The sequence below is a fragment of the Paralichthys olivaceus genome, chromosome 1 (genome assembly GCF_024713975.1).
Source record: "Paralichthys olivaceus isolate ysfri-2021 chromosome 1, ASM2471397v2, whole genome shotgun sequence".
Lineage (NCBI taxonomy): Eukaryota > Metazoa > Chordata > Actinopteri > Pleuronectiformes > Paralichthyidae > Paralichthys > Paralichthys olivaceus.
In genome coordinates, this window is record NC_091093.1 from 18924528 (window position 1) to 18951090 (window position 26563).

General features: G+C 40.8%; 1 protein-coding gene across 3 annotated transcripts in view; it reads left to right on the plus strand.

Annotated features, from left to right (window-relative positions):
- Positions 1-25864, plus strand: part of dennd2b (DENN domain containing 2B) — a 48537-nt gene extending 22673 nt beyond the window's left edge. For all 3 annotated transcript variants that reach the window (XM_020098964.2, XM_069524379.1, XM_020098963.2), the window contains 17 exons: positions 1238-1383; positions 6221-6336; positions 6876-7091; positions 7459-7555; positions 7704-7748; positions 8145-8329; positions 9174-9283; positions 9906-9975; positions 13302-13379; positions 14556-14696; positions 14881-15029; positions 21734-21911; positions 22481-22522; positions 22919-23030; positions 24459-24698; positions 24876-24962; positions 25354-25864. In XM_020098964.2, coding sequence (XP_019954523.1) covers positions 1238-1383; positions 6221-6336; positions 6876-7091; positions 7459-7555; positions 7704-7748; positions 8145-8329; positions 9174-9283; positions 9906-9975; positions 13302-13379; positions 14556-14696; positions 14881-15029; positions 21734-21911; positions 22481-22522; positions 22919-23030; positions 24459-24698; positions 24876-24962; positions 25354-25388 — 2047 coding nt within the window. In that variant the 3' untranslated portion in view covers positions 25389-25864. The remainder of the gene's footprint in view (positions 1-1237; positions 1384-6220; positions 6337-6875; positions 7092-7458; positions 7556-7703; positions 7749-8144; positions 8330-9173; positions 9284-9905; positions 9976-13301; positions 13380-14555; positions 14697-14880; positions 15030-21733; positions 21912-22480; positions 22523-22918; positions 23031-24458; positions 24699-24875; positions 24963-25353) is intronic.
- Positions 25865-26563: the final 699 nt, after the last annotated feature.

Here is a 26563-nt window from a genome sequence, read left to right on the forward strand (position 1 = left end):
GCACAGGTCAGAATGCATCTGAATGTGTCCTGAGATCTGATCACCCAGACCACATTGCAGGTGGTTTGGGACTCATGTGGCCACATTGTTTTAACTATGTGAAGCAAATGTGTCACAGGACCAACTACTCAGCTGATATCCTCTGAACCTTTACAGTTTCACAAGGAATCCAAACATATTTTGTACGCTTCTCATTGTTATATCATATGGTTGGTTTGTTTGTTGGCACTGCGGCACTGCAGCATCAACACTGAGTTCTGCATAATTATTTATACTTGGTCTCTTGGGTTTTCAAGAACAGATATGACCTAAGTGTTTATCTGCATATAGTACAGGGAAGTGAGATCTGATCTGAATGGTCACAGGAGACACATTCAGGACACATTTTAATGCCAAGTGTGAACACAAAGTTAGAGCTGTCCACTTGTGACTGGATCTCTCAGGATGGATGTGAATACCAGGTCTGAACAGGGCCAACTCTAAACTAGCAGCAATAAATATCCTATACCAGAGAAATCCAACACCTAATTATTCCCTTTTGTTGCATTTATATTAGCTGAGTCTTGGTTACTACAGTCCACTGTTGATTCTTTATTTTTAACTTACAGCACTCAGAATCTGATGTCCTCAGTGATTTTACGTGAGGGTGGGGCCTCTCTCGATCGTCCCTATGTGAAATGGGGATGAAATCCCTAAACATTCTTCCCCTGGACTCTGTGTTTAACATTCTTGTGGCACTAGCCATTTCAGACCAGGCTTAAAAGCCACAAGTCGATGGTACGACATGACTAGTTCCTCTGCAGTGGCTTGACGTGTGATGTGCGCCTAGCATTGTACAAAGAACACAGCAACACTGCATGTTTACTCGTGACTTACTAGGGATTTCCTTGTGATCGCAGCACATTTTGATAATTTCTCTTTTTTTCTGTATTTTATAATTAGTACATCTAACTTATGGGTTTTGAGGGATAAGACAATGTTTTTATAACCACTAGAATTATCTTAACCACCTGTGCAGCCTCTCTCTCTTTTTCCCCAGATGGTAAGTGGAGACCGTTAGAAATAAAACTGGCTGTCGTGACTATTTTTAAGAGCATCTGGACTTTTTCTTTCTACTATTATCTTTCCACCTTCTTTGCTGCAGACACTGAGTTTTCCCCTCATCATTTCTGGTTGTGCAACACTGAAATATCTTTCCCCATCTTGATCTGTTTTGACTTTCTTTATCTCTTTCTAGAGAGTCGTGTGAGTCAGAGGATGCTGTGAGTCTACCGTCTTCATATCCATCCTCACCTACAGAGAATGGCACACTGACCGCAGACTCACCGAAACAACCCAATTCCAAAAGCACTTTAGAGGAGAATGCCTATGAAGACATAGTAGGTAAGAAAGTTGGTTCACTGGCTTTGAAAACCTTCATTTCACTCCCTGGTTTCTCTCTGACTGGGGTCACTCTCAGATACAGTTGATAGCTGGTTTGTTTGTTGTAAGCAAGATTACGCAAAAACTACCTGATGGATTATCACAAAACTTGCTGGAGGGATAAAATATGGGTCAAGGAAGAACCCAGTAATTGCAAATGGTACAGATCTGGATCAGCGGGTGGATTCAGGATTTCTTCTAGCACAGAATTTAACATTGCGAGATAGGTTGGTCTTTTGACATTTTCACGGATAAAAAAAATCTGCCACTTTTGGGGGCCTGATGTTTTTGAGTGTGCACAATTTGGTGCTGCTTGATTTGAAGGGACTGTTGGAGGAGATGTGCCAAGATTTTGGTTTCTTGAATGTGGGTATTTGCTGTTTGTCAAATTGTCTTTGGAAATATCTCACTATTTACTGACGTTTTGTGGACCAAACAATGAATCACTGAATCAAGGAAAAACTTTACAAATTAATCTATAAAGAAAATATGTGCTACCATATGCCCCCAAATAGTTTACTTACACTAATACTAAAAAAATCATATGATTTTGATCATTAGGTATAAGTGAGACAAGATGTTAGTCATCCTAGGTGAGATTCGGAAGCACAGTGAGAGATTGCAGGAAGCATATTACAAATATGTACTAGCAACTTTTTTGATATGCAATGAATTATTTATTACAAATTGAAAGTATTGACACCAGATTATATTAAAAGATATTCTTCCCTGTATCAAAAGAAAATACAGATACAGATACAGATAAACACAGATATGATATTGTTTATGTGAGTGCGCCGGAGGTCATAGAAGACAGATGTTGTGAAAACGATAGCTCCTGTGCAGCGAGGCCTAATGGGATAAGACAGTGAGGGTAACTCCTCCTCCTGCATCTGCCTCATACTGAGGGCAGAAAAAGTCTTAATGTGGGAGCAGTCAGTGAACACTGGACACAAGATGAACGGATATAGTGTAATCATATATATCTATATATATAATGGTCGGGGTGTCTTCACTGCCATCCAGCACATACTGTAATCAATAAAAGCCACATTTGATTAAATCGTAAAGAAGGTGTTTATTATATTGCTAAATTTTGATGGTTGAGCACCATCACCATGACATTGCAACCCTCATAGCAACATGTCATGTATCTCAGTGTTAATAGGATCAACCCAGTACTTATTGACTCTGAGATATTGTGTGTGAAATGCTGGACATGTTGAAGAGCCAAATTCCTTTCCACTAGAAAATGACCCCAGGCCTTCTGCCAAGTCCGTTTGCCAGCTCCCCCTGTGCACACTTAATGTGCTGGAAATGTGTGTCAGTGTGAGTAAAGTCTCACGATGAAGCTTGGATTTCACACACTGAAATATTTGTTCATGATAAATGCTCAGGGATGACCAAATAAGGGCTATTGTTTTTTTTATATGCACGTATTGGATTAAAAGTAGCTGTGCTGTTGTCTGTGAATCCGTGACCAGTGCGCTCATTTTTTCATGCTGAGAATGTGCAGAAACAGCATCAGGGCAAGACTCATTTTCCAGTGAATCCCAACAAAACCCCCATTGTTCATCCAGTCTGCAGGTCAGAGTTGCACTTTTGCCAGTTTCTGTTTGTTTATGACAAAAATATTGTCTCTGAGTCTCCAGTTAGTTCAAACAAAAAGCTTTTAAATTGAAGTAGAAACTGGAGCAGTTGTTTCCCCCACCAACATGATGCAGTGGTTGAAAAGGACAGATCCATTCAAGAGGTAGCCAAAGCAGAAAGAAATGAGCCATGTTTTGTTTCCTCTTGTGCCCTTACTTTAACAAGTATCTCTCACAGAGAACGCCATATATTTCTCATCTTCAAGAGGACATCTTGGCTTCTCTCTTGGGAGGTTCTTCACCCACCTCATCTTGATTTTTGGTAGCCTAACCCTAACCCTCTACATTAACTGTTTAAGATACTAGTTGAGAGATGCGATGCCAAATAGCCGTTTTCAGATATGAACTCTTGAAAATGTCTGGACAATTGAGTCTGGACTTCGGACATCACATATGAAGAAAGCAGCTGGGTCAAACACGTTCACAACAACAGGAACATCTCTGATGCTTTCAGGTGATGGGTGGCGTCTGGCTAAACCACACAGGAAGCAGGACATATATAAATTCTAATGTGAAATTCAAGTTTTTGTTTAAACCACACTATCACCAAAGCCTCTTGAATCTCTATGTCCTTCCAACTTGATATCTTTGTTGGTGTTGTCTACATGTTTGGCTCCTCTTTCCCATCCTGAGATATTTGCATTCTAGTTTTTTTCAGTTTTGCATTATTTGCTAGAAATGTCATTAACACCTCCAGTCGCTTTTGGTGAATCCTGCGAACAATATCCTGCTGTATTCTAAAATGGGCTCACTCAGACATAATCCAGAGTTTTTAATAGGGGGCTAGCAGGACAATAGCCGGAGTTTAGTGCATGTCTGAAAGCAACTTGATCTGTTTACACACTGATGAATCACAGCCCATACAGGGGTGGTTCCATGATTCAGTGGACTGTATCATAGAGTCTGAGAGTGCGTGTTACTTGCTCATGGTGCTTTCTGCTCTTACTCTTGTGAATAAACCTGGGAGACTGCTGTATATACAATGAGTGATTTAAATTCTTAGTTACACTTTGAAAGCTACATGGATAGCTGGATCTATGTTTTTGTTATTCTTTGGTGTAAAATATGCCAAAAATACAATTGCACATTTCTCCAGTGTGGTCACACGCAGTCGATCTTCATGACTGACACACTGTATGGTTTTGTGGCACTGCCAGATGTTCTTACAACACTGTAACCAGTGGGTTTTTTTCATCCCTCACATATTTCCCTTTAGACCATGATTGGTTAAGCGGTGCCACTGTACTGTGGCGCGTCCACTTTACCGGGTAAGCTGATACTGACTGTTAGTGTAGTTTGTTCTGTGCCTCGCCCTCGCCCACAGAGTCCATTGTGTACACAGAAATGCACAATCACAGTGTGCAGGCGAGGTGTGTCCCCTCCCTGCTTAATACTCTGTGTCTGGGGGTGTGTTAGCGAGAAATGTGGATGTTTGTAATCAGAGGAGTAGATTAGTACCCTCCAGTTCATGAGCAGCTATATAGACATATCATTTTCCCAGCAGGCTCTCATTATAGTGTTGCTTCAGTTTAACGAGGTAGCGACACAACGTGAGGTCAGACTGAGCTCTCTCATTCTGCTCCTTAGTTGTAATGATGCACAGAAATTCACTCCACTAAGCTAGTTTACTGTGTGACACGACAAAACTCTCTGAAAGATCCCTGGCAGCGTATGTCGCTTGTGTTTGTGTGCATGGGTGTGTGCATTTACCTCAAACCGTTTCAATAATTAACCTAAAAATAGATAACAGAACAAAGCTCTGCCTTTAGGTTAATCCTCTGTGTTTTTAATAAAACACTAACTCTTTGTTTGAGAACCAGAGTTCATCAGGTTTTTCCTCTAACATACTCAGGAAGAAGGAACACAGCTACTAAATAGATTTTTTTTGTTCTTTCCCTTTTCTGCTGACAGATAACACTGCTTTTCTTTCTTTTTAAAAGTTCCCCTCATGCATTTCAACGCCATCTGGCTCTGTTTTTATTCTTCGCTGTGGTTGCTTCACTTTCTCACAACCTTTTTCAGACCCTGCCAAGAAGCTATTCTCAGAGCACATGTCTGAATAGACATGGACGGTGGTGTTGCACAAGTTTTCTCTTTATTGAAGTTGGCTCTCAGCCAGATGACATCAGTGAGAGCAGTGCAGCGCTATGTAATGTTCATTTTCTAACTTTTATGCTGTTGCTTATTGACTGAGGTGGAGAAGTAATGGAGTTTGTCCTGATTGTAACTTCTTTAGGTAAATTAATGAATGTAATACATTAAATAATTGAAAATTAAGTGAAAATTGAGACCTTAGTTTTTTGTATGAACTATGGTTTTTAAATGTTTCTTCTTTTGGTTTATTTGCAACTCTACAATACATTTTCACAGTCTTTACATTTTACAAATATGTATTTCATTATTTTACAATGAACAATTAGTGGAGTGTATACCTCCACTCAAGGCCCAATAGTCTCCTTATGGAACCACATTTTAATTTTTCATCAAGATCCACGAGTTATTCTCTGAGAGATCAATGAAAATGTTGCAGTGTTTAAGAGAGAAGAAGAAAATATGCTGTGCCGCCTCCCTGGTCCAGATCTGCACCAAAACTCAAGGGTTCTCCCTTGAGTCACGTTCTAAACCTGCCAACTAACAGAAAACAAACCAACAAATGCGGATGAAAACATAACCTCCTTGGCAGAGGTGACAATATATTTAGCTAATGTTATTATAATTATACATATATAATTTGAACTATTTTACTTCTAGAATGAAAGTCTAAGAAGATGACCCCCCCATGTCTCTCAGCAGACAGTTTACATGCCTGGATAGTGACTCACCAGCAGTGTTGTGTCCAGAAGTTTCAGCTGGGCCCACTGGGGCTTGCGGGGCCCATTGCCAACAGTAACTGTTTTGAAAAATGGGAGTTCACTTGAGCGAGCTGGGAGTGACCTTTGACTTACCTTTCTTGACTCGTCTCTTTCCACACTAACCATAGGGAGGCCCTCTTGTGCCCCAGACACCCTTTACTGCCCTCTTCTTTACCCTTTTGACCCCTCATCCTCATCTGTCTTCTCCTGAAAAACATGCTTTGTCTGTAGACATGTGTTATCTTTACTGCTGACATAATATTCCAGCTACATTGAATATTTCCCTCTTTCCCACAGAAAAGGAGAACCCATATGAGGATGTTGACCTGAAGCGGAAGGGTCGGAAGTCTTGCCTGTTAGAGAGCAACAGATCTTGGACCACCCTAGACAGGAAGCTGAACTCTCCGCCTCAGGTAAGACATTAACCTGCTGGCATCAACAGCCCTGATGTCTTTTCCTGTGGTAAACATAACAGACATGTTTTCTTGTTGTAATATGAATTCCCTCGCTATACGTTCCAATGCAGAATCCTGGACAAGATCTCCTAAAGAATCTCACACCTTAGTTTTCACACGACAGGAAACAGTTTGATATGTTTACACCAGGTGATGTACCACAGAAAGGCCCATTAGCAGATTTGGCTTCCCCTCGTCACTGCTCAAGCTCACATCTCACTAAGAAAAGGAAGACAGACACCCGTAGTTACCGTTGATAATAACAAGAGTGGTTTAGAACTCCAGAGCACAGGCTTTGTCAGAGCAGCTGCTGTATCTATTCAAATGTGCAGCCAAACAAACTTATGCTGTTTTAATAAAGTCATAAATGATAAAGTCATTATTATTCATCTCTCATCTTTTCATTGTAATACTGTACTTCTTTGTAAATAATTTGTGAATGAATGTGAATGAATTAAATGTACCAAACCCTCCATGTTCTTCTATTTCCTGACTAGTTGCCTTCCAAACCCAGTAGCCAGTCCCTTCGCCTACCTGGTCAGAGTGACAGGAAAAGCCACCGGATGTCACAGTTTTCCAAACGCTACAGCCACAATGAAATGCTGCTTCAACCCCAGATTAGTGTAACATCTTCAAAATGCGGCCTCTTGGATGACAGTTTTTGTAGCACCGGCGACACACTTGCCTCGCAGAGGCACTGGAGGATCCCCAAGGTACACACTGCTAGATCCTACTCAAACACCTACACTAAATCCTTACAGAGCTCTGGCTGCGTGCTCTGCCCTGTGTTCACAGAGCAGCTCAGGTTTCTCAGTCAGAGGCAGGGCAGCTCTGGATCACTGCTAATTCCTCAGTTTGGACAAGATGTTTCCTAAAACTCCCTGTATTTTTATGTGTAATGCGTTTCCACCCTCATTGGGCCTTTTCTACTTTATTTTTCAACGACATTAAAGCACATGTACATTACTTTACACTGTTACTTTTGGCCAGGTGTACAGCCTACTTTCTCTATACTCACGATCAAAACAAACAAAACCTCAGATTCCCCAACAGAGCCTTTCCTCTTTCTTCTTTTTACAGCTGGTCCAGAGGATCAACTCCATTTACTGCACTAAACGTGGGAAGAAGAGACTAAAGAAGCTGTCCATGTCCAATGTGGAAACTGCATCTCTGAGAGGTAAGGGCTCTCTGTACTCCCCTTACCCTATGACCAGATAAATGAGTAAATATTTTGTCTCTTAGCCATGTTGTCGTCATGCCCCTCTCATAACACATTTGTTAAAATCGGCCTTTGACCCGTGGAAAACCTTCATGTCTGTCTCCAGATGACAACAGTGAGAGTGAGAGTGACTCCGATGACAGGTTCAAAGGTGAGTGACCACAGCGTACATATGCAGGGGAGAGATGCTGCACTTCTGTTTGCGTTCAACTTTTTCTCAGGGATGTTTTTCTCAGTGTTTGTGCAACAGCCTCCCAGTTTTGTAGTGAGCAAAATGACCAAGACCACAAAATTGTGATTTGCCACATGCACAGATTATCAGTAGACCACAAAACATTCATCACATCTAGATTCAATGTCAGGAATGAATACTGATATTTTCTCTCTAGTTTGTTCAGCGTCAATGAAAAACAATGACACTAATACAATTTCCTGACTATCTAAAGGCTAATGCTCTGAGAGCCTTAAACTAACATGTTGGAGTGCAAAGTGTGAACTTTTCTTTGGTCAGTAAATTGTATGTATTAATGTTAATTTCTGTCCTCAGCTCACACCCAAAGGCTATTGAAACTGCAGTCTATCCTTCGACGGGCCCCTAGCTACCGCACACTGGAGCTGCAGCTCATTGAGTGGCAGGAGAGAGAGCTCTTCGAGTATTTTGTGGTTGTTTCACTAAAAAAGAAACCCAGCAAAAACTCGTACTCCCCAGAGGTCACCTACCAGTTCCCCAAGGTAAAAGCATGAAGCTGTAACCGATTCCCTCTGTTGCTCTCTCACCTTTAAAACTTGGCAGGACAAGAATCCATAGTGACTGATTTATTTTCACATGGAAAAAAAAATCTAAAAAGCTTCAGGACCTCTTCAGGGGTTTTAAGTGTTTGGGCTCAGGAATTAGGAATCACAAATACTTCACAGAGCTGCTGACTATTTTGCAAAACGTATGATGGGTCAGAGCCACATTGTCAACAGTAGTGAATGTCATTGAAAGCAGGAACTTTAGAGTCTGAAAAATAAGCTGCACCAAATTGCACTCAGAGATATCAGTCCTATAAATGAGCCTGATTTCTTATCAAAATCAATGAATGCGTCAGAAATCTGTCAAAATGTACAACAATGTATCTCACAATGTTAAAGATAGAGAAAAATAAACTCCTGGATCCAGCTCCTGGTCGGTATCTTGACCAAAATGTAACAAGTTCTTTCCTGACCCATAAAACATCTTTCCACTAAATGATGAAGTAATCCATCCTGCTAACTAACTGACAAACAGACGAACCTCCTTGGCAGGGTAATACCCAAAATCCATTTCTGTGGCAGGTACGTTTTAGGGGTTATTAATTTAGATTTGGTTCAGCAGAAGTGTCTCCTGGGAGAAGTTCATCACTCCCATCCAGGGCGAAACAGTAGCTCTGTTGTTGAGTTAATGAGGACTGAGTGGGGCAAAGATTTAACCTTGTATGGGAGAATTAATACTCTGGTCATTTACTCTTCAGACTGATGTCAAGGGGGTTTTAAAAAAGGAGGACAGAGTTAACTGGAGGAGACTGAGCTGACTGAGACTTCTCTCCTCTCACAGCTAGAGAGGCCCACCAAGCAGATGAGGGAGGCAGAACAGAGGCTCAAAGCTATTCCCCAGTTCTGTTTCCCAGATGCAAAAGACTGGAGTCCTGTCTCGGAGTACACCAGGTATGACCAAGAATCTTGTACATGTACATCATCAATGGAGCAGCAATGGAGCCTTGTACAACAGCGGCCAAGATATCTTTAACCTTAGTCCCTGGATATTTCCTGTACTATACATTAAACAACTCAGTGGAGGCTTTCTTCTAACCATCCCTACCTGTTAAATGGTCAAATCTTTCTAACTTTCTGTCAAAAAAAACAAAATTTAGATGATGCACCTAATATTCTTAATGCCATTTTCTCTGACTTTGGAAAGCCCCCCCAAAGCCATGTCCTGTGTATCTGAGTAAATTGACCTTCCGCTTTAACTCTTGATGACACCAAACAATATAAGCTGTTAAATGTGTAAATCAAGGTTTAGAGGGATCATAAATTCACTATCGTGATAACAGAACATTTTGAGACTGTTAACCAATAATAATATTATGACACAGCTTATTGTTGATATTATCTTAAAAGTGCCTCCACCTGTGTTGATGGCATGTCAGATAAAATCTTATCTGTGTTTTACAGCTGCTACACCATAGCATAAATGTTAAACTGTGCCAGAATAAGTCAAAAATCCTGTGTCTTCTGTTGTGTATGTGCAGTTTGTCTATATGTGTCAATTTGTCTTTTTCCACAGCGAGACCTTCTCCTTCATGTTGACTGGAGAGGACGGCAGCAGGAGGTTCGGGTACTGCAGACGCCTGCTGGTAAGCCACCGTTAACTCCCCATCTCCTCCTCCCTGTTTGCACCCTGCTGGGCCCTGTTTGTTGTGACAGAGCTCTTTATGTGAACATGTTATAATGGTTTCCTGTGGAGCTACTGATGTGTTTCATCACCATCCACTTTGGCAGCAGGAAAGAGATCATATATAAAAAAGGGAAAACTAAAATGGCACTCAGTAGATTGCCTACCTCTGCCACGGCCAAACAATCCTACTCATGACTGACTAGTTTAGACATAGATGTCAGCATCATAAATATTTTAATTTTTTTACATCCATATCCAAACTTCACCCATACCCAATCCCTGCATCAAGTAGTTTCATTATTTTAATAATAATAATAATAATAAATTATTTCACTGTGTCTTTCTAAACACCCAAGGACACCTTACAATACATCATAAATAAACACATGAATAATTACAGTAAAACCAGATGTTAAAATCAGATTAGGAGACACAAATACCTATCACTACAACATATGTGACACAGGAATACTAAGGTTGAACCAAGGTTAAAAACAGATTAAGAGGTAAAGTAACCGAGAGTGACTAAAACTAAAGAGTGTATTTCCAAAGGTTAAAATCTGCTCTTTGATTGTAACTCTACCAACAAATATACAAACTAAGATGGCACTCAGTAGAGCACATACCTCCCCAAGGCCCAAGTCCTCTTATGAAACAAATTTTAATTTCACTAGATCCAGAAATTTATTTGTATTTTCAACTAATTGTGCACACTCATAAATATCAGTCCTCTAATCAAGCCGAAGGTTTTTGATACAACAAAAATGTTGAAAACGCCCCCTATTTCGAAATGTTAAAGAAAGTGAGAAACCCAAATTCCGATCTGCACCTAAATTTAGTGGGTTCCTCCCTGAGCGATATGGCCTCCTTTCCCCAAGTTTAATGGTAATCCATCCATAGTTTCTGTGTAATCCTGTGAACCAGCAGACAGACAAATAGACAAACAAACAATAACATGAAGACGGAAACATAAACCTGCTTGGTGGAGGTAACAAAACAAACAAACCAACAGACATAACATAACCTCCTTGTTGGAAAACTGCTTGAAACTGAACCTGGTGTAAATTTATTTATAGTTTAAAAATGTATAGCCTTTTTTAGCACACTTAACCCCAGCCAGTCATTATTATAGCAGCTGATCAGCATGATGGTCCAGGGACTTCTCATCTTTCTGTTGTTATTCAAGTCTGCCCAGGAAATACCTATGGTTAGAAGTAGTAACAGAAACATCTGGAATAACAAACATTCGGACCACATCGCTAACACCAATTTCAGTGGCTACAAAAATGCATAAACCTAGTTTCAATTCTGCAAAATGTAAGTCTGTCTCTTTAAATATCTTTTGAATTTGATATGATTTCAATTTTATCACCGAGAGAAATAACCACACACTGTCCACATTTAGTCATTGTCATAAAGTGTATAAAAATATGATTGAAAATGACTCTTTCAGTTTTAACAAGAGTTTCTAAGGAGAGGCAAGACAAAGAGAAACCATGAGAAACCCAAACTTTGTCATTGTGGAGCATTTCTTCTTCATAACGAGCCCGGGAACAGCTTTGAAGGTTTTTTTTTGTTGAGTTTCCTATTTAGCTTGTGGGTAGAGAGCATGACTGTGTGGGATTCTGTGAATGTGGTGGTCATTTTGTTTGCCATTTGGTATTTGAGTATGTTGCAGTGTGTATGTTCTCAGTCGTTTGTAGGGCGTGTCTTCACCATCCCGTAAGTGCATGTGCAGGGTTACAACTGGACATCCTGACTGGAAATTCTTTGACAAGACACAAAGAAAAAACCCTTTTTAACTCTGCTCTCACGCTTGATCTGCCCTGTTGAACTGATCTGCTTGATAGAAGCAGATTTTAATGAAGGTGGAGGAAGAGGTGAGCCGCTCTCCTCCAGTAACTCTGTTTCCTCCCCGCTGTCTTTCCAGCAGTTGGCAGCAACCGAGCATTCCTCAGGACTTGAATCAAGCTCCACATAGTTGATTTAATCGTCCATTTGGAAAAGCAGTGGAGAAACAAGAGGAGAAAATTGTATACCTAATATGGACAAGTGAATTGGCATTTCTCGAGTGCTTGTGTTCATTTGTGTGTGCGTGTGTTTTGTACGAGTGTCTATGTGCGTGTGCGTGTTCAAGTGTCTGTGTGTGTGTGTGTGTGCGCCTGTGTTTTGGAAGCACGTAATGGTCTGTGAGCGTACATAGGAAGGTAGATATGATCAGCAGCAGCAGATAAACCACCTGTGTTTAGGAACTCCGTATCCACATAAAAGACTTTCACCTCAGATGACAGACTTGATTTAAGACTTCAGCTAAACTATATAAACAGCTTATCTACATATTATATTATCATAATCAGACCCCTAAAGATATGTATATAAATATATGTGTGTGTGTGTTTTAAGATATAATATGCAACAATTCTTCATTAAATTGCCTAAAAATAACTATTTTATATAGTTTGTTGACTTGTAGTTACATTGTCCGAAATGTTAAAACCCAGAGAAATCCCACATTGGTAACAGGACGTTTGATTTTGCTTGCCTTTCAATTGCATCATATTCTCTTCATGACTTTTTCAGTCCCTGCTGTAACTTCCAGGGCAAACGACGTATGATGAAGGAAAACCACACTGTTAGCCAGTTAGCCTGTTTCATTCCTCTGTTTGTAATGGTCCCTCATAATGGATCACGTTTAGTCATTCGCATTTGCTGCGTAACATGAAAAACTTAAAAGCATGACTTCATCCGTGAACATGATTTTAGCCTGAGTCATGTCCGGTAGATTTTCATCAGCATTGATGGTAAAGACAAAATCTCCCATGATCCAAAGCGGCTTCACAACATCATTAAACTAGACATTTTGATTGAGAGACCCCTACTGACTGAAGTTACCTTTAGATTAAACAAATTAGTTTTAAAGAATTCAGTCTGTGAAAAAAAATGACTAATGACTCTAAAGCTGGGAAAACATCCCTGACAATGTCAGGGTTTATCTCATCCTGGGCTTGGAGACAGTTTTTCAGCAGAAAGCCTGGGGGTGTGGTTTTAAAAAGATGTGAACATTTGGCAGAAAAGGAGACTGTGCAGTTCAGTTGGATCATGGGAAATGCAGCATCCACTGATTTTGGGGCTTGATTTATATTTTGGCTTGTTAAAGTGCAATGCTATATTGCTGAGCTGCTGCCCCAAGAGTGTTTGTGGTCAGTTTTCAGAACATCTGTGAATGTGTCTCTTCATTGAGTTGATTAAAAGTGTCCGATGAGTCTCTGTCGATTTCTCCCACAGCCGACAGGGAAGGGGCCGCGTCTTCCAGAGGTGTACTGTGTCATCAGCAGGCTGGGCTGTTTCGACTTGTTCTCCACAGTGAGTTCAATCTTGCCCCCTAGCTACACACACACGCACACACATACACACACACACACACACACACACACACACACACACACACACACACACACGGATAGACAGCTACAGACAGCTAACTGTGCGGTGTTATAACTGTGGTTCAGCCCGTCTCACAGCTGAATTAAATGACTTTCAGCAGGCTGTCTGCTGAAGGGCCTGTTCATTGGTAAACCTTATTACATTGTTTTTTTTAACGTTTTCATTTCCCAGAGCGAATGTTTCCTTCACTTTTGTCTCAGTGGTGCTAACATGAAGCAGATCAGTCGTGACTTTTTTTCTGATTCCTTCATTAATTCAAAGTGAGTGAATCCAGACTGTGGAAACAAAGTGGCTGCTATATGACAATATAAAAATAATAAAAACATTGTAGACGGTGCATACAGTGTGTTCTCTATCCATTATTTAACAACAGGGACCTTGTGGAACTTTTGGAGACTGCATGGGATCAAAGACTAAAAAGTTGAAATCCTGATCCCTGAAATGAAAAATCTGAAATGTGTCTTTTGTAGTTCAGTAAAGCAGAATAACTTATTTACTGAGTTGAACCCGTGCGTCACAACAAATTAAATGTTAAATGCTTTGTTTGGTTTTGCATCATGTGATATTGATGTGAGAGTCCAGCACCTCAGACGTCTCTATTTTGACAACAGTGCAGACACAAACCTGAAAATGAAAGGAGGCTATTTTTAAAGTGCTTTCATGGTAAATGGGAACGGATATTGTTGTCATCGTGAGAGAGAGACACAGACAGATGAAGAGAGAGAGGTGATATCACAAGACCTTGAAAACGAGCAATTCTCCGAGCAGCTCTCCAGACAGAGGCCGTTTGGACCAAAACAGGCAGACAGGAACACTGGGTGGAATTTTCCAATCACACAGACATGGAGAGAAATGCATTTGCAATTTTTCCAAACAGAAAATGAATACTTAGTTCCAGACAATTGCAATGACTCAAACTTATAAAAATATGTTTCCATTAATTGTCACCAAGATCAATAACCTTGACGACGGTGCAGTTTTTCCCTCTCTTGGCTGTTCATACATTATAGATTAAAACCTTAAACCTTGCCATGTTGTTTTTTTAAATTAGTTGAAATGTATGAAGGCATCTGTGCTCTTTCTTCCAATGTTCAGATCCTGGATGAGGTAGAGAGGCGGAGAGGTGTCTCAGCAGCTCTGGTCTATCCCTTCATGAGGAGTCTGATGGAGTCGCCCTTCCCTGCACCAGGGAAAATTATCAAAGTGAAGACCTTTCTGCCTGGAGCAGGAAATGAGGTGAGAGCTGTGAACGAAGCCGGACACCTCTGCTCATCTCTGTCACTACATAAATCATGCACAAATAATTAGCCCAAACTAAACTGGGGAAAAGAGCAGAGGAATAATGTGCAGTAAGTGGTCTGGCTGGTCAGAATCAATCCCATAACCACTTGGCTATGTTTTTGCCTCTGTGGTTGTTCAGGTCATCGAGCTGAGGCGGCCCACCGACTCCAGACTGGAGCATGTGGACTTTGACAGTCTGTTCAGATGCCTCAGCGTGCGGCAGGTGATACGAGTCTTTGCCTCGCTGCTGCTGGAACGTAGAGTCATCTTTGTGGCCGACAAACTCAGGTGAGCCCGAATATTAATCTCCAAATGAACAATTGAAACACACAAACAAATGAAAGCAAGCCATTCAATTCACCTCCTCTGTCACAATTGGTTGTCTACTGGTGGAGCCATGTGATAGACGAGCAACGCAAACACCTGAACAGAACCTTAATAGGCATCAGGTCCCTATGACCTGAATTGAAGGGGTTAGAAAATGGATGGATGGATGATGGATGGAGAATATGTAAACACACATCATCTGTGTGTTGTTATTAAAATATATTTTTGGGCTATTTGGCCTTTATCGATAGGAGCACAAGTGTTAAATATAGAGAGATTGGGGAAGACAGGCTGCAGCCTTCGTATGCACTGTGCTGTGGTTCTGTCAGTGTTTTGGGGTGTGGAACTGTTTGATTATCATGTATTGATTAAAATTGATGAACCATTAGAAAGTCAGGCAATAGTCCATTAAGTCAGATGACAGTTTTTATAACGAGAAGTAAAGCTGGGTCACACAAATGAGAGTCACTACAAGAGGGGAACAGGGTGCATCTGATAAGAGTCTCCAAGGACTCAGTGTCCCAGTCTGTCCTGCTGTTACCAAAAAGAGAGGCTTGCTTTTGGAGGATTGGAGGCGAGGGTGAAGTGGGAGGAGATTTGAGCAGAGAAGTAATCTCTCCATGTATCAGAGCCCAGTTTAAACAAACATCAGTGGGGGCAGTGACTGTGAGGGGAAGGAATGCACTTCCTGTGTGCACGACTCTGCCCTCTGTGATCTGTGGCTCGACTGTCACTATTTGACATATGATGCCACATTCACTCCCTGTGTATGAGTGGCAACTCTCTGTGTCCCTGGAGAAAATCTGCCTCCGCTACTCATTACCAGAGGTGATAACATCAAGGAGTCACTGGGCAGGGATCTTGAATTTACTCACAATACAATATTATCAAGATTTATTATCCAATAACAGGCAATTATGTGATTTAACGATATGTGATTAATCTTAATATCTCTGTACTTGAAGGGATGAAATATTCATTTAAAGATATGCAGCACTTCTTGGTGCAAGTGTGTTCTCGTGTTTGCACAGGTGATGATCCCTTAAATGATCGCTTCTCCATCTTGAGGTAAAAATTTCACTTCATTCAGTGGTTTTGTCTATGGCCAAATACCAAGATGATGAAGACGGTAAACGTTGTTATTGCTAAACATCTACTTCTAAATTTAGATTGTCAAAGGTTAAAATATCATTTAAAAAGTGAAATGAAAGAATACCATAAAGTGAAACTTCATGGCACAAAATAACAAATACAAGTTCTATAATCTGCTCAAACCAGTATGTGTGTGTTGATGTGCATGCATGCATGGGCGCATGTGGAGCTCCTGTGTTTTGATTTCTTTTAAAAACAGCGAAAGGGCCTCACTGCAGCATCAATGACTTGTATGATAAAAAGGGCTGCTCCCTCTGGGGCTGTGGTATATAATCCATTCCCAAAATACCTCGCCACTGGAACATGATGTATGTTTCTTTCCCTCAAAATGTACATTCAGTGCAAGCAGGGACCGAGAGGAAACACCATGTTAGGCAATAGTTCTCTGTGGGGTCTTGCTTTTTGGCACGTTAACTCTCGATATTGTTGTGAGAAACTATTTTTTCATGAGAGGTTGTTGCCTCTACATGAAAGCTGCCACAGACAATTTATTTTAAGGGAATCTTTCAACATCTGATGCCTGTAATAACAATGCCTAATCAGATAAATTCATCGCCAGCGATGTCACTGTTTAACTGCTGAACCACTGACCTGCAGATGCTAAATAGGTTTGTGTTGCAGTCTAATGTGAACAGCGTCTGTCAGTCTGGAGTTCAGGTTGTTAACAAACTTAAGGGCATGTCTTGATGTATCTGTTGGCATGGCAGTGAAATATTCCTACAGTAAAAGTATTACTACATGTTGGATCGAGATGAATTTCTTCACTGTGCTACTTTTTTAATTAAATCCAATGTTTTAACATTTTTGTGCAAATGAAAAAGAAATCTGTCATATAATTTGCCAAAGATTCAAATATTATGAATGACGTAATTGTAAAAGCTCAGACATCAAACACTGAACTTCAGGTTTCAGTGTTTTTTCCTTTCTTTATTGAATTGATGCTATAAGCTTGTTGAATTCTTGAATGGTACAACAGTTTTTTATTGTACTCCAGCATACAAATATGAGAACACAGGTTTACTGTACAGTCATTTGGCAGCAACAGAAAAATGCTAACTATGAATTTCCTGAAATCAAACGTTTTCAACCAACGGCTGCAGTTGAGAGCTTCGTGTATATGATGCTTCACAGATTTAAAGCATCAAATAAGTGATCAAAACCAAACTTACTGTGCAAATGATCTCATGAACTTCCTAAAATCACAGAATCCATCTTTGAGAAAAACTTATTTGACCTGTACTTTGGAGGAGGTGAGATTTATGACCTAAACTGCAACCAGCCACCAGGTGGCGATCAAAACACAGACACTGTCATGTTTTTCATCTTTATACACAGTCAGCAGTTTTACAGTTTGCTTTCAGAACCAAAACAAAGGTCAGAGGATGAAGTACTCAGTGTGCTTCCAGATGTTTGGACATTTAGAAGATGATCTAATATTACCTGTGGAAGTCAGAGGCTCAACTGTGGGACTGAATAATAATAAGGACTGTTTTTTAATTCTGTGAATCATGCAGTTTTTCTAGTTGAGTCCAAGAATAAAAAGTGAGTGAGTGTCTATTGACTGATGTAGGAAAGAACAAGAAAAAATACTATAAGGAAAGAAGATAAATCTGTTTGAGAGGAGAGGGGGGGGGACGACAGAAAACTAAACAGTGGCTTCTAAACTTTTCCGAGACACTGTGAATTAATCAAGCTCACCTTTCCAACATACAGCAGCTTGAGTTCCACTCTCTGGTGTCCCCTTAGTAAAAACTCAACACTGGTTTTATAACGACATAATAAATAATGTGAATCTATGTTTAGTAGCTTACCTGGTCTCATATTTTGTTTTTGTTATAATTCAGTGTCTGAATGTGAGTTGGAGGCACCAACATGTGACTGCAATCCTCTGACAGGTAGAATTATTGCCAGTGCCGCCGGCACTTTTTCAATCAGTAAGTATGGTGGCATACTCATTTCATTTAGTCTTTGGTTGTTCTCAGACACTTTCTGAAACACGCTCTGCAGACCTGGCATGAAGCCAAAACCCCTTTTAACAACTTAACCGGTTTTCCATGTGGCACTTGGCTCTGAGGTAGACTGAAGTCGACACACTGTAAACATGCGAAATGTTTCTGTTTTTCAAAAAGCCTCGGCTATTACTGGAGCCTCCCCAGCTGATTTTTACATCAGAGCCGCTCTTGTGAATGTTTACACCCATGCGTTGACGCTCGCATACACATGTAGACGCTCATATACACAAACACCTGCACACGTTGATCTGCTCTCAAGACGGCCTCGATCAAACTGAGACACTGAGGTTTTAATAAGAGCATGTATAGAGTTTCCCACCAGGAAGCTATTTCTCATCGTTCAGTGGCTTCTGCTGTCGCCTTCTGTGGAGCCGGAGAGCTGTAGACTGAGGACCAGTGGCTGGAGGTGCTTATTGACAGGAAGTGAGGGAAAACCATTAGGGAACTAAAGGAACAGCAGATAGAAAGTGCATGTGCGGCTTGTTGTAGAAATCCTTTAGGTCTAAGTGTACGCTGCAGCCTCTGTAGATGATCTCTTGGTATTATTTTGAGCTTGGGAAAAGTTTTAGCAGTGAAGAATGGTTTTGCGGAGCTTTGCGCCACAGCTGGAGTCTGACAGCTGCTCTTCAGTCTATTCCTCTTTGTCCTCAGTCTGTGGAATCAGTCTTAGCCGTGGCAGGACTGATAGACACAGTGCAGTGCTTTAGAAGAGCTGTGAAGCATGTGGTGATACAGACTCTTGACTCTGGCCCTCTCACTTTCTCAAGCACTGAAATTTTCCCACTCCTCGTCCTCCTCTAGGCTTCACAGGCTAAGCCTCTCGATCCCATGTTTCCTGGAGTATCTGCCAGTTCAGCCTCACACACACTAAACCAGGCCTGGCAGACCTACGAGAGCTAATATGTCAGGATTAGCCCCCAAACCTCAACACATCGCAGCTCTGCTCAGATCTCACCTCTGCAGAATTGGCTCTCCTCTCTTTTCCTGAGAGTGGGGGGCATGAAAGTGAAATTTCAATGAAATGAATCTTGGGTTCTTGCTTGTGTGGTGTAGTTTTTAAAAGTGAAAATTTGGGTTAAACATTAAATAAAATTTGCATCACTTTGGTGAAATAGATTCACTCATAGCCTGTTTCTTTGGGTTTCAGTAAGGATCAGTCAAAATCAGCTGTCGGTTTTTTTGAGGCTAAGGTCAGTTAAAATGACTCATACCACTAGAATGGCACTCAGTGCACCGCATACCTCCACCAAGGTTTAACAATCCCCTTTAATTCAGTCAAGCTGCACCCAGTCATACATATCTCTCCTCTAAGTATGCCTGATTTTTTCATCAAGATCTCTGTATTAATTCTCGAGAAATTCACAAAAACGTTATCAAGCATTGTGAAAGAAAGCAAAATCAAACCTGCACCACACCTCTGCCAAGTGTCAAGATAATCAGTTCAGTAGTATTTGCCTAATCCTGCAAACAGACTGCTGAGTCTGCACTTATCTACTTAGATTCAGTCAGGAACATTTTCCTCGTAATTCAAGCATTTATTGGAACAAATGGAAATACAGTTTGGCTTGGTGCTGATGGCGCCACTTGTAAATTGCTCCCTGAATTAGCCAAGTAACACGCTAAGCTAAATAAGGAGTGCAATGCAGAAAAGCCTCTATATAAGATTGAGCCTAGAGCAGGACTTTGAGTACCGTTTCAAACTTTTGAGCCTGGTAAAGACTCTGGGGGGTAGACACTGGGGTGGTGAAGGCAGCAGTCTGGTATCAGGGATCATGAGGAGGATGTCCTATTTACAGGAAGTGGACAGCTTGAAGCGAGAATAGCTATGATTGGTGTGTGACTGGTTGGACCACAATCAGCAGGCTGTCAGCTGATCACAGCTGGGGCGTATGACTTCCATGTTCTGCATGAAGTAACGCAAAGCCTCATTGACTCCCCCCAAAATAAAATTTAGTTCAGAAGAGAATATTAGTTCTTTCCCTCTGCTAAAGCTTTCCTGATAACATTAGCCGTGGCTCTGTTCTCTTTAGGAGTCCCAGTTATTCATTACATTATGTACTCATTATGTTTTGGCCTGAATCTACCGTCTCAGAGTGTTGTTATTGCAAGTTCATCTTCTCCCTAGAGAGTGTGGTTGGGGAACGAATGTAATTGATCCTCTTGGTATCAGTGGCGTGCAGGGCCGCTCGTAGCCTGTGGCGAAGGTTTTCCTGAGATCTGTGCCCCATCACTCTCTGTTGGAACCCGTCAAACCCAGGAGACGGGATCTGGTAGGAATTATCAAGCCCTCCTCAGGCAAATGGAAATCAGACCGGCCAAAGCAAAGTTGCAAGTGCTTCATGTTAAGATTGAACTGGAAAAGGACCTGAAAGCACTGAGAGCTGTGGTTATCGTAGCCCATGGGTTTTCACTGGTGTAACTCTGTCAAGAAAACACATTTGAATCTTGGCAATTTGACTCATGGGAATAGAAGATGAAAAGGCCTATGGCCAATCTGTAGCCTGAAAGAAAACTGGAAAGGTTTGAGGCAGTTTGTCATTTACCTCAGCACATGGATGCTGGTACTGATCTCAGCTCTCTGTGTATGTTCCAGTAACATTTAGTCAGTGGAGCCTCTGTGGGCTGAAACACAGTGTGAGTGAGGTCACTTAAAAGGGAGCGACTTCTGTTTACTTGGATCTTCTGTCTGCAACAAGCATGAAAAACATTCCTCATTAAAAGTGTATATATCTCAAGTGAGATGCGTTTTCATACCATGTTTGATCCCTGGTCTTGTTTTAGATCCATACTGATTTAGTGTGATGTGTGTGTGTGTGTTGTGTGATTGGACCCGTAGTTTATTTTCACTCTCTTTGTGTACATGCAGCAGACAGTATGTAGAGGACAGAGGGGGAGGAGGGTCAGCCACTGTCAACAAGCGACGGATCGTGAGAAAGACAGGCTGCTATTTGTGATCTCGATGTTATGCCACAGCTGTCGGAGTTAATCCGAATTTCGTTCTTTCTGGTATTGCGTCAACAAGCCTCCAGCTTAACTATAGCAACATGTCAGAGTCACGCCACCACTGTCGGAGTGTAAGAATTGCTGCTGGATCCTGCCGTCCCTCAGACGAGCTGCAGGAAGAGCAAAGCGCCAGAACTGGACGCACATAGCTGCAATGTTCCGACTCAAATGAAGCAAGTGTTTCAGGGAAAAGAGGATGAAACAGTTATTTAGCTTGGAAAATTAGTGCAGAGACTGAAATCCTGTTTGTGTTCTGATGGTTCAGTGTGTAACTAAAGATTTAATGATTTTTCCTGTAGGTGTCATGATGTGGTATTTTTAGTAAAATGTTTTATCACACAATCCACCGGCCCCCTAAGTCTTTCATTATCTACCGAAACGTCTGCCATGTTTCGACCGTGTTTGGTTTAATCTGGTGTGGCTTCTGCAGCCCTTTGTTTTGTGAGCGTGATGGTGATTGATGGTGTGTCTTTGTTTTTCTTTGCCTCTCATCATCAGCACCCTGTCCAGCTGCATGCACGCAGTGGTGGCGTTGCTTTACCCCTTCTCCTGGCAACACACCTTCATCCCTGTGCTGCCAGGCTCCATGTTGGATATTGTCTGCTGTCCCACTCCCTTCCTGGTGGGGCTGCTGTCCAGCTCGCTGCCTAAACTCAAAGAGTTGCCTGTAGAAGAGGTGAGTGAGTCATCTCTGGATTTTCTTTTCAATGTTGAAAAGACGAGCATTCATGTTTACATTTTACATAATACAATTCTATTTATTTCCTTTTATTTCAAGTTCAAAATGTTTTGTTGTATTTTTGTAATCTTTATAGTTATTTACAATAAAGTTATTTATAATAAAGTTATTTTATATTAAATATCAACAATCAAACACATTTCCTTGGGTTTGATAACATCATTGCAATAATCTTTGCCATTGACTGTTGTGGAAATGTTTTTACTTCCTAGAACTGGCATTGGTCCCTTAAATTCGATATTAGTCAGTCTCATTGACCACATGTTCGTACACCTCTCAGACTGGTAGTTGGGAAAGACCCTCTCAGTCACTGTTTACACTGAGCCGTTAATGGGCTGTCAACATCTGCTGTCTGTTACATTACTCGTCTGTTGGTGACTGACTCATGAAAACGTTAAATCTGTTTTACATCTGAACCTTTGATGATTCTTCAGAACAAATGTAGCTCTGCATGCAACAGATAAAATAGCATGTTTTCATGTTATGCCTCTGTTTCTTCTTCTCAGGCTTTGATGGTGGACCTTGGAACTGACCGATTCATCCGACAGGTTAGTCTATGAGCGCGTGAAATAAATCCTGAGCATAGAGTTTGGGACAGGCTGGAGTCACTTGCTGAAAAAACATCACTGAGCCTCTGGATGGTTTATGGCTTTAAGACACCAACCATGTTACATTTCTTACCATTAGAAGTTTCAGGTTATAGCAGAATACATAAGGCTGAAGCAGCAAAGGCTGTGAATGTTTTGGGCAAGTGAAGGAGTTTTATTTCTTAAGTATTTAACTTTTTAACCGTAAGAGGTTTTAATCTTCATGTAAAATCGAGCCCTGTGTTACACAGGGTCGTAGAACATGTGGTTCATTCGATGACATCTGAGCCTTTGAAACTTCCTCTACAAACATGGTTGTTTATCACGAGCGACTGCAATGTCTCTGATTGTTTATAGATGGACGACGAGGCCTCACTGTTGCCGCGCAAACTTCAAGCGGCTCTTGAGCAAGCGCTGGAGCAGAGGAATGACATCATCAGTCAGGACTCTGACAGCGAGTCAGACGAAGGTGAATAAGTGACAAATCATCGTTCCAGACCAAAACGGATGTTTTTTTTGATTAGAGCAACGTCTCTGAATGAACATGTTCCGCCCATGTTTGTGAAATTCACTGGGAAAATGACGTCTTTTGTTCCCACGTCACTGAGTCACAGAGACTTTGAGATGATTCAGTGTTTCTGATGATGTAATGTGATCCAAAGAGTTTAGGTAAAACAAGGCAAAGGTCAAACAGGCCTGACAAAACAAGTCAACAGCAACTGAGACAAAATGTTTTCTTTCTCCTCCATTTTCTAATGTAATGTAAGGATTCCTGGTTTTCACCCAGGTGGCCCGGGTTCAACTCCTGGTATGGGAACAATCTGAAATGTTTACACCTGGAGGATAGATATGAAGATGGAATGTCTTCACAGTGTAAAAACACTGATGTTTAACTGATTACAACTCAGAAAAATGACCCACTACACTTGTGTTCATTAGACACTACCTATGCCATGCTTTTAAAAAATAGCCTTTTCATTTCTTTTAGAGTGAAATACATCACATTGTATGTTATGTCTCTGTGTTCTGTAGTTCTTTCTCAACGATATAGACATTTGTAGATGTTTTGTAAATAGTTGTAGGACTGTGATTTCCTTCATATCTGTCGTACTTGACATAGGTCTTACATGTAATGAATAATGGTTGTAAAAAGGTCTTGAAAATTCTTACATTAATCTTGTTGAAACATACAGAAACCCTGCTGCCACCTGCCTAATGTTTAATGTACTAAACACTAATGACAGGAAGATATTTAAATTCTTGAATTTATTAAAAGAGTGTAGGGAATAAGGAAAATGTCCAGTAATGATGGAATTGTCCTTAAGTCACTCTTGGTAAGGCCATTATAGTTATAGTTATGGTTGTGCCTCAAGGATTTCATTTTTTTCTGAAATTCACTGTGTTTTATTCTGGGCAGATTTATTTTCCTCAGACTCATTCAAAGTTTATTTAATTTGAATTTCAGAGAAGTAACATCCATGGTCCTAGTCTTGTCTTTAGCCATGAAGCTCAGAGTCTCTGTAAACACACTCAGATTTTCCAATAGCTCTAGTTTTCTTTTATGTTTTTGGCGTTCTTCGACAGCACCAGTTCAAGAGCTATAGATGTAATAAAATGGCAACCTCATTATTATTGTTTCTTATTTTGTGGTTTGATTTTATTCAAGTTGATTTGACCAAGAGTTATAAGATACGTCCCCAAATATCCACACAGTGGGTGAGTTTTGTTGTTGTAAGATTCAAGCCAAACCATGTATTCTTCTCCAGTATGACTCTAACAATCTGGCTTTTTCTTTGGAACATGGGGACATTGTCTGTTTTATCGTTTGACTAAAGATACTAATGTAAGTACTGTGAAAAGCTGACTGTGTTTTTGTTCCTCTCGTTTGCGTCCACAGAGTATAACTCCTTGAACAGCCTGGTGTCAGAGGCCTTCATCCGCTTCTTTCTGGAGACCATTGGCCATTACTCACTGTTCATCACTCAAAATGAGCGTGGAGAGCGTGTTTTTCAAAGGGAGGCCTTCCGCAAGTCTGTGGCGTCCAAAAGCATCCGTCGCTTCCTCGGCGTCTTCATGGAGTCTCAGATGTTTGCAGGGTTCATTCAGGATCGAGAGCTGAGGAAGACACGTGCTAAAGGTAGACTGTCATTTCCATGAGTTGCCCTTATATCTATTAATATCCTTTTTCTGCCTTTGAGCACCTTCCTGTGTGGATTTCCACCTCTGGAGGTTTACGCCTCATTGTGTCGCATAGGATATTGTGCTCACACTGACCTCTAGTGGCTGAAAGTTTTCCTCATCCCTGCTCTCCCAGGGCTGTTTGAGCAGAGGGTGGATCAGTATCTGGAGGAGCTGCCAGACACAGAGCAGAGTGGAGTCAACAAGTTCCTGAAAGGCCTTGGTGAGTTCTGCTGCAGACATTTTACAAGGCTGCCGTCACATTCTAGAAGTCTGACATTTTTACCAGTTTTAAATTGTGCAACATGACTCCCTTGAAGAGAAATTCCAAAGTTTCTCTGTGTTCCAAAATGTGCAACTTTTCTAGTATGATGTGGGAACTTGAATCAAAATACTTATTACTGACAAGTGACTTTTCAGTGGAGCAGGAGATATCTTGTGTCCAGCAATTAAACATGAACATGAAGAATAGTCACATGTTTTTCAAGTTTTCCGCTGGGTCTTAAAAAGCCTAAAATTTAGATATCTGAATTTTAGGCCTTAAAAAGTTGTGCACTCTCAGATGTTTTGCTTCTTGCATTAGCTAACAGATCCGTTTTTTTGTTTTCTTTCAGGAAATAAAATGAAGTTTCTCCACAAAAAGAACTGAGGACTCTTCCTCCAAACTGAAGACCTGATGTCTCGAGTCTCTGCATCATGATCATTCTCCCATTTTGTAAACGTGTACATATTATTATTTCACTGTAAACTGGCTGTGATCCCCTTCAGTGTATGTTTATAGTGAAGGCAGGGCGGTACACAACGAGTGAGCTGTAGATTAACCACTGTGCTTATGAAGAGTGTTGTCAGAATGTGTGAGTGTGTGTAACTTGATATGGGCAAAGATGTACAGTTTGTATATGTATTCTTTTACATTCATTCACAACAGTGTTGTCCTCTGTTTCAGGAGAGTAAAACTTATTCCAAAACTGTACATGCACCAAGACAATGAAGAAAATGATTGAAACTCTTCATAGAGTCTTTTGCAATATTTTATTAAAAATGGTAGTTAAAATACATCAAATGCCTGACTGCACAGTGTTGAGCTCACTAACATATACACAGTAAATATTGTTTTTTCCAAGACCTGTTTCGACTCATCTGCCGTCATGAATTACTTCCTGTATTTTTACTTTAAACAGAAACTGTATCTGTCATGTCCACCAAGGCCATTCAGTCCCCTTATGAAACCACATTTAATTGGACTAGATCTGGATTTTTATCTTTATTATTGACTGATTATTATTCATTATTTTGATTTTGGATGTTTGATTGATATGTATCAGTCTGTGAAACATCTAATTTTGTTGTGAGATATCAAAGAAAGCTTTTAAAAATGACCTGTCACGCAATGTAAAAACAAGGTCAGTCCCCTGATTTGGATCCGCACCAAAATGTAGTGGGGTATTCTCTGATCCATACCACATACTTCCACCAGGTGTCGTAGTAATCTGTTCAGTAGTATCTGTGTAATCACAGACAAAACAAATACTGACAGAAACATAGACAGCAGATCAGATTGACAGATCAATCAGATTCACTCCACATCTGTTAGTGTTCAGTTTTGTTGTCTCCCATAAACAAAGGCCCAGATCTACACATTGCACATCTGGACACAGAAATATGTAATTCACATTTTACCACATGACATTAAATCACCTCTTTTTACGTCTCAATGACAGCTTCCCCCAAAGCTACTGTATGTGTTATGAGAAGCTGGTAAGATCCCAAAAGACACAGTGAGTGTAGCAGCAGCCGCCACATGCTGCTGGTAACCTAATTACG